Raw genomic sequence first — 11,986 nt, 5'->3', positions numbered from 1 at the left:
ACTCCCATTCCATTTCTGTTTCACTATCTGGACTGCCAGATCCCGGTGATGGTGGTCTATGTTTTGCCAAGCGTCTTTCAGCTACTGTATCTACTTCTGACAATATTGAATTAGGAGAATCAGGTCTTTCCACGGCATACAATTCCTCAAGACAGAGCTCAGAATAGTCTAGGTCTGAAGTAAAAGATTCAGGTGAAAAGGATATATCTATTGAATCACACAGTGAACTTTCCTCAAGCACTGAGGGTGTGTGTTGAGGAGCCGGCGAGTTAGGAGAAAGCTGCCTATACTCATCCAACGAAGTAACAGACTCTGGGGAGGATGCTCTACACTCAGTGAACAACAGATCTGCAGAGCCCATCTCTGATGTCACAGCTGACCACGACAGGTGACCAGGTGACCACGACCTATAGTCTCCTAGGGTCATGATACTATCAGTCTCCTGTAAAGGTGTCTCAGGTGCAGGTGTGTCAGGTACAGGTGTCTCAGGTACAGGTGTGTCATACTCTGGTACTGGGGAGTTCGGGGACAGGGTCCTACTCTCAGTCACCAATTCATACAACTCTGGCGATGGGGACCATATGTCATCAGAAAACACCTCAGAGGACACAGGGGATAGGGAACTCAGAACACTGTCTGAATGGTAAGGAGAGATGGGTCTCCGGATAATATTGGTGTGGGAAGGGGAGAGGGGACTCCGGATGCTATCTGGGTAGCAAGGAGAGAGGGGACTGCGGATGCTATCTGGGTAGTAAGGAGAGAGGGGACTCCGGGTGATATCGGTGTGGGAAGGAGAGAGGGTACCAAGAGCACTATCTGCTATCTCTGAATCACAGGAATCCTTTTTACTCTTGCATATGTCTGAAGGAGAGTATGACGGTTCTCTACTCTCTATAATGTAGGCTTTAACCTCGGATGAAAATCTAGACCCATCCGATCCGGGAGAAAGAGGCCTGCTTTCACGGAATGCCATGGCAGAATCTGGAGACATTACCCTACGCTCGCGGAGAGGGGAGTCAGGGGAAATTGCCCTGTAGGCGCCAACGGACATTACGGACTCAGGGGATGATAGTCTAGCTACAGTTATGAGCCCTTCTTCCATGGGTGAGAGACCCCGTAGAGAGTCAGGTGACAGGGACTCCATTTCTGAATCAGGAGTCAGAGGTCTGTAGTTAGTGAGATGTGAATACAGTGTTGTGTCTTGGCCAGGGGACTGGGGGGTAACTGGCATGAACATGCCGGATGTTTTTGCCCTCACTATGACGTTATCAGGTTCTGGTCGGACAGTGATAAAGCTAGGGTGCCTGTCAGGTGAGTCACGTGTCATCGGAGTGAACTCGCTGGTTGCCGGACTTTCCTTCGGCCGAACAATGCCCTTTTGGACGTTGGTTTGCTCTACCATGCTGTAGTGAGCCATGGCACAACCCTCTCCTGGCTCGTCAATAAACGAAAGCTGTGTCTCCACCTGTGATTGGTTCTTTCTGAGAGCTACCAGCTCCAGGCGTTTCTCTGACTGGTCATCGGACCTGTGGGGATCGGGGACCATCTCAGTGACCTGCAGGACTTCTTCTGAGCCGTACATGGCCCGGTAGAATCGAGCCGTTATCTCTTCTATGTGCTTTTCTGTTCTCTGGTCAGCCTCCTCAGCCACTGTTCTCTGGTCAGCCTCCTCAGCCATGGCCAGACTTGCCGGACCATGGCTACAGTCCTGAGGCGAACAAGCCTGACTACGGTTCTCAGGTGAACACGCGTTGCTACAGTCAGACTCAGCTAAATGACTGTGGTCATAGATTTCTGTGCTGGCCTCTCTGGAGAACCTGGCTTTGGTTTTAGGGTTCAGGGTCCTGTCCAGTGGCATCTCCCTAAACCCAACACAGAGTTCTCTGAAGTCTGTCTCTGCCTGCTCAGACTCTGACAGACTCAGACCAAAGTCACTGATCACTATGGGAGACGATATCCTGAGCTGTTCCGGCGACAGCCAGCGCTCACGCTCAACCTCGCCTCGCCCCGGTGGGGACATTTGGTCAACACCAGCTGGCAGAGGCCCAGTGGCGCCCACTTGAGGGTGGAGCAGACCACTGCTACTTCTGCTGCGCTGGCCCTGAGGCTGGTCTCTGGTTTGGCACTGGGGGCCAAACACCTGAGACGCTAGTCTCCATGTTTCTGCTCCAATCACGTTCAGAGGGGGACTTACTTGCTCGCTGGCGGTGGTGGACTCCCTTGTTACCGTGTCCTCCAAAGTCCACGGGCTCAGCTCCCTGAAACATGAATGACATGAACACTGTTACATTTACATTTTAGCAGACTCCAAAGAGACATACTATATGACTATATAATATAAGCAACAATTATTATAATCATTATAATTATTATATATTATTATTAATATTATTGTTATTATTATGATAATCTGGAGGAGCTATCAGGTATTGACCATATTCAATTCTGATGATCTACTGGAATGACAGATTGATAATGAGTCTCAAACTCTGTAGAATACTCCTCTCTTACTAAAGCCGACAGTTAAATTAAATTATAAAAATATTCTCATCCATCCATGAAGCTGATTGGCTCATTCTCTGACTGACATACGTTGTGATCTCCAGGTCCTCCAATAGCCCATGCATGCTCTCTGAGTGGGTGTGGCCCATAGGCTCCGCCCAGGAAGGAATGTCCAGGAGGGAGGCCACTGATAAGTCTTCCTCTGAGACGGCTGGGGGCGGTCTGGGAGAAGAGTCCACCCTCCTCACCAGTCTGAGGCTGTCTACGTCCTCCTGCACTGAGGACAGGGCTACAGAAACTGGCAGACACAGACAGACAGACAGACAGACAGACAGACAGACAGACAGACAGACAGACAGACAGACAGACAGACAGACAGACAGACAGACAGAGAATGAGAGAGAGAGAGAGAAACACAGAGAGAGAGAGAGAGAGAGAGAGAGAGAGAGAGAGAGAGAGAGACAGACACACAGACTCAGGATCAAAACATGGTCAGATTATATTGTCCTCTACCAACATCACTGGCAGAACCCTCTAAATTAACCCTGACACTAAATACGAATCACACTGTGACATTTGGGGGAAGTCTATAAAAAAATGTATGGGCCAAATAATAAAGACGTAATTTAACGATTAAAAGGACCTTTACATGTGGCAAGAACACAACCAGTCATGATGCTCTCATCTGATCGTCGAACAAATTACTCGTTAGTATCGTGGCAAGGAAACAAATAACTTAGCGGATTTAAAACAGCCCTGATGTTGGAAACAAACATCATTATATTGGAAAACAGCCCTGATGTTGGAAAACAGCCCTGATGTTGGAAAACAGCCCTGATGTTGGAAAACAAACATCATTATGTTGGAAAACAGCCCTGATGTTGGAAAACAGCCCTGATGTTGGAAACAAACATCATTATATTGGAAAACAGCCCTGATGTTGGAAACAAACATCATTATGTTGGACAACAGCCCTGATGTTGGAAATCAGCCCTGATGTTGGAAAACAGCCCTGATGTTGGAAAACAGCCCTGATGTTGGAAAACAGCCCTGATGTTGGAAATCAGCCCTGATGTTGGAAACAAACATCATTATGTTGGAAAACAGTCCTGATGTTGGAAAACAGCCCTGATGTTGGAAAACAGCCCTGATGTTGGAAAACAGCCCTGATGTTGGAAACAAACATCATTATGTTGGAAAACAGCCCTGATGTTGGAAAACAGCCCTGATGTTGGAAAACAGCCCTGATGTTGGAAACAAACATCATTATATTGGAAAACAGCCCTGATGTTGGAAAACAGCCCTGATGTTGGAAAACAGCCCTGATGTTGGAAACAAACATCATTATGTTGGAAAACAGTCCTGATGTTGGAAAACAGCCCTGATGTTGGAAATCAGTCCTGATGTTGGAAAACAGCCCTGATGTTGGAAAACAGCCCTGATGTTGGAAAACAGTCCTGATGTTGGAAAACAGTCCTGATGTTGGAAAACAGTCCTGATGTTGGAAAACAGCCCTGATGTTGGAAACAAACATCATTATGTTGGAAAACAGTCCTGATGTTGGAAAACAGCCCTGATGTTGGGAAACAGCCCTGATGTTGGAAACAAACATCATTATGTTGGAAAACAGTCCTGATGTTGGAAAACAGCCCTGATGTTGGAAAACAGTCCTGATGTTGGAAAACAGTCCTGATGTTGGAAAACAGTCCTGATGTTGGAAAACAGTCCTGATGTTGGAAAACAGCCCTGATGTTGGAAAACAGCCCTGATGTTGGAAAACAGTCCTGATGTTGGAAAACAGTCCTGATGTTGGAAAACAGTCCTGATGTTGGAAAACAGCCCTGATGTTGGAAAACAGTCCTGATGTTGGAAAACAGCCCTGATGTTGGAAAACAGTCCTGATGTTGGAAAACAGCCCTGATGTTGGAAAACAGTCCTGATGTTGGAAAACAGTCCTGATGTTGGAAAACAGCCCTGATGTTGGAAAACAGCCCTGATGTTGGAAAACAGTCCTGATGTTGGAAAACAGTCCTGATGTTGGAAAACAGCCCTGATGTTGGAAACAAACATCATTATGTTGGAAAACAGTCCTGATGTTGGAAAACAGCCCTGATGTTGGGAATCAGCCCTGATGTTGGGGAAACAGCCCTGATGTTGGGAAACAGCCCTGATGTTGGAAAACAGCCCTGATGTTGGAAAACAGCCCTGATGTTGGAAAACAGTCCTGATGTTGGAAAACAGTCCTGATGTTGGGAAACAGCCCTGATGTTGGAAAACAGCCCTGATGTTGGGAAACAGCCCTGATGTTGGAAAACAGTTACCATAATACCCATGGCCTGTCCAGAACCAACCCCTAGTCCCAACCGCCCAGAAACAACCCCTAGTCCCTACTGCCCAGAGTCTAGACACTGAGAGGGACTGATGACAGTGACTGACTGATTGACTACCATAATACCCATGGCCTGTCCAGAACCAACCCCTAGTTCCTACTGTCCAGAAAAAACCTAGCTCCTACTGTCCAGAACCAACCCCTAGTCCCTACAATTGTGGAGATCTGAGAGTGATTGATGGGTGGTGACATGGTGTGAGATCCACCTTACCCTCTTGGTGGAATTTTGGTTCTATCGCTTACACCTGTCCAATCCTCTCAGATCTCCACAAGTGTCTAGGGGTAGGGGCTAGGGGTTTCTTCTGGACAGGACCACACAACCCTCCAGGTGTGGGGTGGACCTATAACACGACTTGAGCCATTGGTTGGATATTTCATTCCATTGCTATACACACACAACCGGATTTGCACAGGTGTAAGCTGGACACACCCACAGCACCCTGATCAGACAGGTCTGGGTAGCTGGAGACCTGCTATAAACTGTGAAAGGATATATTTAAATGTGTGCTATTCACACCCTTGTGTCATTACAGCTAGGTAGATGTGCAACCACTGACTAACCATAGCTAGGTGAATATCTCTAGTCTCGCAATAGATACTGTTGATTTGGCTGGACATCATCATTTAATAAGACGGCCAATGGTTAGCTAGGTAGCTAGGATACATCAGACAGCTAACCATTTACAGTAACAGCAGTTCATTCATTAAAAGTCAATGCACACTAAATATAATGCAGAAATCGTACTTGATCATGGCACTGTGGCACGGTACGGTCAGCTATTAATCAATTCATTCATAGATAATAGAACAGTATGGTCAGAAGCGTGAACTCTTACTTTGAAAGGACAGTAAATATTGGCTGTGAACATAATAACCAATGACAAGCATTCCACATTTAACCTGACCCACATGGGAAAATTGAAAAATCAAGATGTTATGTTTTTACTTAATATGCAAAAACAAAAAACAAGTAATTATATTGTATTTCTATTTCGAATCAAAAACAAATAAACAAGTCGTTTTCACGATCCAGGTCTTCTCTATCTCTGTAATGTAACTGGTCCAGAGTCTCCTCTATCTCTGTAATGTAACTGGTCCAGAGTCTCCTCTATCTCTGTAATGTAATGTAACTGGTCCAGGTCTCCTCTATCTCTGTAATGTAATGTAACTGGTCCAGAGTCTCCTCTATCTCTGTAATGTAATGTAACTGGTCCAGAGTCTCCTCTATCTCTGTAATGTAACTGGTCCAGAGTCTCCTCTATCTCTGTAATGTAACTGGTCCAGAGTCTCCTCTATCTCTGTAATGTAATGTAACTGGTCCAGAGACTCCTCTATCTCTGTAATGTAACTGGTCCAGAGTCTCATCTATCTCTGTAATGTAATGTAACTGGTCCAGGTCTCCTCTATTTCTGTAATGTAATGTAACTGGTCCAGAGACTCCTCTATCTCTGTAATGTAACTGGTCCAGAGTCTCATCTATCTCTGTAATGTAATGTAACTGGTCCAGAGTCTCCTCTATCTCTGTAATGTAATGTAACTGGTCCAGAGTCTCATCTATCTCTGTAATGTAATGTAACTGGTCCAGAGTCTCCTCTATCTCTGTAATGTAATGTAACTGGTCCAGAGTCTCCTCTATCTCTGTAAAGTAATGTAATGTAACTGGTCCAGAGTCTCCTCTATCTCTGTAATGTAATGTAACTGGTCCAGAGTCTCCTCTATCTCTGTAATGTAATGTAACTGGTCCAGAGTCTCCTCTATCTCTGTAATGTAATGTAACTGGTCCAGAGTCTCCTCTATCTCTGTAATGTAATGTAACTGGTCCAGAGTCTCCTCTATCTCTGTAATGTAATGTAATGTAACTGGTCCAGAGTCTCCTCTATCTCTGTAATGTAATGTAACTGGTCCAGAGTCTCCTCTATCTCTGTAATGTAACTGGTCCAGAGTCTCCTCTATCTCTGTAATGTAATGTAATGTAACTGGTCTAGAGTCTCCTCTATCTCTGTAATGTAATGTAACTGGTCCAGAGTCTCCTCTATCTCTGTAATGTAATGTAACTGGTCCAGAGTCTCCTCTATCTCTGTAATGTAATGTAATGTAACTGGTCCAGAGTCTCCTCTATCTCTGTAATGTAATGTAACTGGTCCAGAGTCTCCTCTATCTCTGTAATGTAATGTAACTGGTCCAGGTCTCCTCTATCTCTGTAATGTAACTGGTCCAGAGTCTCCTCTATCTCTGTAATGTAATGTAACTGGTCCAGGTCTCCTCTATCTCTGTAATGTAATGTAACTGGTCCAGAGTCTCCTCTATCTCTGTAATGTAATGTAACTGGTCCAGAGACTCCTCTATCTCTGTAATGTAACTGGTCCAGAGTCTCCTCTATCTCTGTAATGTAACTGGTCCAGAGTCTCCTCTATCTCTGTAATGTAACTGGTCCAGAGTCTCCTCTATCTCTGTAATGTAACTGGTCCAGAGTCTCCTCTATCTCTGTAATGTAATATAATGTAACTGGTCCAGAGTCTCCTCTATCTCTGTAATGTAATATAATGTAACTGGTCCAGAGTCTCCTCTATCTCTGTAATGTAACTGGTCCAGAGTCTCCTCTATCTCTGTAATGTAACTGGTCCAGAGTCTCCTCTATCTCTGTAATGTAACTGGTCCAGAGTCTCCTCTATCTCTGTAATGTAACCGGTCCAGAGTCTCCTCTATCTCTGTAATGTAACTGGTCCAGAGTCTCCTCTATCTCTGTAATGTAATGTAACTGGTCCAGAGTCTCCTCTATCTCTGTAATGTAATGTAACTGGTCCAGGTCTCCTCTATCTCTGTAATGTAACTGGTCCAGAGTCTCCTCTATCTCTGTAATGTAACTGGTCCAGAGTCTCCTCTATCTCTGTAATGTAATGTAACTGGTCCAGGTCTCCTCTATCTCTGTAATGTAACTGGTCCAGAGTCTCCTCTATCTCTGTAATGTAACTGGTCCAGAGTCTCCTCTATCTCTGTAATGTAATGTAACTGGTCCAGAGTCTCCTCTATCTCTGTAATGTAATGTAACTGTTCCAGAGTCTCCTCTATCTCTGTAATGTAATGTAACTGGTCCAGAGTCTCCTCTATCTCTGTAATGTAATGTAACTGGTCCAGAGTCTCCTCTATCTCTGTAATGTAATGTAACTGGTCCAGAGTCTCCTCTATCTCTGTAATGTAATGTAACTGGTCCAGAGACTCCTCTATCTCTGTAATGTAATGTAACTGGTCCAGAGTCTCCTCTATCTCTGTAATGTAATGTAACTGGTCCAGAGTCTCCTCTATCTCTGTAATGTAATGTAACTGGTCCAGGTCTCCTCTATCTCTGTAATGTAATGTAACTGGTCCAGAGTCTCCTCTATCTCTGTAATGTAATGTAACTGGTCCAGAGTCTCCTCTATCTCTGTAATGTAATGTAACTGGTCCAGAGTCTCCTCTATCTCTGTAATGTAATGTAACTGGTCCAGAGTCTCCTCTATCTCTGTAATGTAATGTAATGTAACTGTTCCAGAGTCTCCTCTATCTCTGTAATGTAATGTAACTGGTCCAGAGTCTCCTCTATCTCTGTAATGTAACTGGTCCAGAGTCTCCTCTATCTCTGTAATGTAATGTAACTGTTCCAGAGTCTCCTCTATCTCTGTAATGTAATGTAACTGGTCCAGAGTCTCCTCTATCTCTGTAATGTAATGTAATGTAACTGTTCCAGAGTCTCCTCTATCTCTGTAATGTAATGTAACTGGTCCAGAGTCTCCTCTATCTCTGTAATGTAATGTAATGTAACTGGTCCAGTCTCCTCTATCTCTGTAATGTAATGTAACTGGTCCAGAGTCTCCTCTATCTCTGTAAAGTAATGTAATGTAACTGGTCCAGCCTCCTCTATCTCTGTAATGTAATGTAACTGGTCCAGAGTCTCCTCTATCTCTGTAATGTAATGTAACTGGTCCAGAGTCTCCTCTATCTCTGTAATGTAATGTAACTGGTCCAGAGTCTCCTCTATCTCTGTAATGTAATGTAACTGGTCCAGAGTCTCCTCTATCTCTGTAATGTAATGTAACTGTTCCAGAGTCTCCTCTATCTCTGTAATGTAATGTAACTGGTCCAGAGTCTCCTCTATCTCTGTAATTTAACTGGTCCAGAGTCGCCTCTATCTCTGTAATGTAACTGGTCCAGAGTCTCCTCTATCTCTGTAATGTAACTGGTCCAGAGTCTCCTCTATCTCTGTAATGTAATGTAATGTAACTGGTCCAGAGTCTCCTCTATCTCTGTAATGTAATGTAATGTAACTGGTCCAGAGTCTCCTCTATCTCTGTAATGTAATGTAACTGGTCCAAAGTCTTCTCTATCTCTGTAATGTAATGTAACTGGTCCAGAGTCTCCTCTATCTCTGTAATGTAATGTAACTGTTCCAGAGTCTCCTCTATCTCTGTAATGTAACTGGTCCAGAGTCTCCTCTATCTCTGTAATGTAATGTAACTGGTCCAGAGACTCCTCTATCTCTGTAATGTAATGTAACTGGTCCAGAGTCTCCTCTATCTCTGTAATGTAACTGGTCCAGAGTCTCCTCTATCTCTGTAATGTAATGTAATGTAACTGGTCCAGAGTCTCCTCTATCTCTGTAATGTAACTGGTCCAGAGTCTCCTCTATCTCTGTAATGTAATGTAACTGGTCCAGAGTCTCCTCTATCTCTGTAATGTAACTGGTCCAGAGTCTCCTCTATCTCTGTAATGTAATGTAACTGGTCCAGAGTCTCCTCTATCTCTGTAATGTAATGTAACTGGTCCAGAGTCTCCTCTATCTCTGTAATGTAACTGGTCCAGAGTCTCCTCTATCTCTGTAATGTAATGTAACTGGTCCAGAGTCTCCTCTATCTCTGTAATGTAACTGGTCCAGAGTCTCCTCTATCTCTGTAATGTAATGTAACTGGTCCAGAGACTCCTCTATCTCTGTAATGTAATGTAACTGGTCCAGAGTCTCCTCTATCTCTGTAATGTAACTGGTCCAGAGTCTCCTCTATCTCTGTAATGTAATGTAATGTAACTGGTCCAGAGTCTCCTCTATCTCTGTAATGTAACTGGTCCAGAGTCTCCTCTATCTCTGTAATGTAATGTAACTGGTCCAGAGTCTCCTCTATCTCTGTAATGTAACTGGTCCAGAGTCTCCTCTATCTCTGTAATGTAATGTAACTGGTCCAGAGTCTCCTCTATCTCTGTAATGTAATGTAACTGGTCCAGAGTCTCCTCTATCTCTGTAATGTAATATAATGTAACTGGTCCAGTACCTTCGCTCTGGTCCAGAGTCTTCTCTATCTCTGCGTAGGTCCTGGACGTCTGCTCCTGTGTTGACTTGTTCATCTGGGTCTCTATCAGGTGGACGATGTCCATCCGGTTGATCTTGGTCAGCCTCTTTATCAGGCTCTCCTCTGCTGGACAAAAGATGACACATATTAGTAAAGTAACAATCATAATAATAAATATTAGTTAAGTAACAATCATAATAATAATAATAATAAATAATCCTTACTTATTTCACTTCTATAGCACTTTTTCATTAAACAAAATAATCTTGCTCTAAACCAACAACAACAACAACAAAAAGATACAACAAAAAAGACAATCAATTTAAGAAGACACATTTATCATTCATAAATAGCAAACATTTAAAATAAAAAAAATAAAAAAAGTTTTTGCTTTGTCATTATGGGGTATCGTGTTTAGATTGATGAGAAAACAACTAACATTTTAAATCAATTTTAGAATAAGGCTGTAACATATATTTATCATTCATATATAGATGGATGGATGGTTTCCGTGGTTGAGTCCAGGGCTGAGTGCCAAAATGGCACCCTATTCCCTACATAGTGCTCTACTTTTGTCCAGAGATTGATGGTTTCCGTGGTTGAGTCCAGGGCTGAGTGCCAAAATGGCACCCTATTCCCTAGATAGTGCACTACTTTTGTCCAGAGATGGATGGTTTCCGTGGTTGAGTCCACAGCTGAGTGCCAAAATGGCACCCTATTCCCTACATAGTGCTCTACTTTTGTCCAGAGATTTTGATGGTTTCCGTGGTTGAGTCCAGGGCTGAGTGCCAAAATGGCACCCTATTCCCTAGATAGTGCACTACTTTTGTCCAGAGATGGATGGTTTCCGTGGTTGAGTCCACAGCTGAGTGCCAAAATGGCACCCTATTCCCTACATAGTGCTCTACTTTTGTCCAGAGATGGATGGTTTCCGTGGTTGAGTCCAGGGCTGAGTGCCAAAATGGCATCCTATTCCCTACATAGTGCACTACTTTTGTCCAGAGCAGTGCACTATACAGTATAAGGAATAGGGTGCCATTTTGGACATACCCAAGTGAGGCCCAGTAGAACAGATGGCGTCAGGACAGACATACCGGTGGCGTGTTTTCCCTCTCTCTCAGCCCAGCGCTGCAGCAGGGCGTGGCTCTGCTCCTGTAGAGAGTTAGGGTTCTCCGTCCTCACTTCCTGGATCTCATCCTCGTTGAACTCCAGCTCCCTCGCCAGCTCTGAGACACACGGGGAGACGACGACACTGAGGTGACGCCCTAAACAGTACCCTTATTCCCTACATAGTGGGTACCCTTATTACAGTACCCTTATTCCCTACATAGTGGGTACCCTTATTACAGTACCCTTATTCCCTACATAGTGGGTACCCTTATTACAGTACCCTTATTCCCTACATAGTGGACAACATTTGACCAGTGTTCCAACAGCTTTTCACTCCTATTTCATACATACCTTCTACACCAGGTAAACACCACCTGGATAACTTACCTGTCCAGCTGAACCCCAGCAGGTCTGCAACGATAGCCAACGTCTCCTCTTTCCTGTCTGCATCGTCGTGCCAATCCACTACGAACACCACCACGGAGAGAGGTTACACACTGGTCATCACAGCTCAACAGCAGCGCGGTAACAACGCTATGGTTGCGTCCCAAATGGCATCATATTCCCTTTACATTGCACTACTTTAGACCACAGGGCCCATAGGGAATAGGGTGCACTACGTTAGACCATAGGGCCTATAGGGAATAGGGTGCATTACGTTAGACCATAG

At 44.2% G+C, this 11,986-nt stretch overlaps 1 protein-coding gene across 1 annotated transcript in view; it reads right to left on the bottom strand.

Moving 5' to 3' along the window:
- Positions 1 to 228: 228 nt before the first annotated feature.
- LOC139395224 (ankyrin-2-like) overlaps positions 229 to 11,986 on the bottom strand; it is a gene marked incomplete at its 3' end in the record, with an annotated part of 97,071 nt that continues 85,313 nt past the window's right edge. Inside the window, exons 39-43 of the mRNA XM_071142870.1 lie at positions 11,704 to 11,781; positions 11,301 to 11,432; positions 10,189 to 10,332; positions 2,593 to 2,800; positions 229 to 2,258 (exon numbers count right to left, since the gene is read on the bottom strand). Of these exons, the coding sequence (XP_070998971.1) occupies positions 229 to 2,258; positions 2,593 to 2,800; positions 10,189 to 10,332; positions 11,301 to 11,432; positions 11,704 to 11,781 (2,592 nt within the window). The remainder of the gene's footprint in view (positions 2,259 to 2,592; positions 2,801 to 10,188; positions 10,333 to 11,300; positions 11,433 to 11,703; positions 11,782 to 11,986) is intronic.

Source organism: Oncorhynchus clarkii, unplaced genomic scaffold (genome assembly GCF_045791955.1).
Source record: "Oncorhynchus clarkii lewisi isolate Uvic-CL-2024 unplaced genomic scaffold, UVic_Ocla_1.0 unplaced_contig_1473_pilon_pilon, whole genome shotgun sequence".
NCBI classification, from domain to species: Eukaryota; Metazoa; Chordata; class Actinopteri; order Salmoniformes; family Salmonidae; genus Oncorhynchus; species Oncorhynchus clarkii.
Note: the sequence above shows the minus strand (reverse complement) of the source record. Positions and strands in the feature narration are given on the sequence as shown.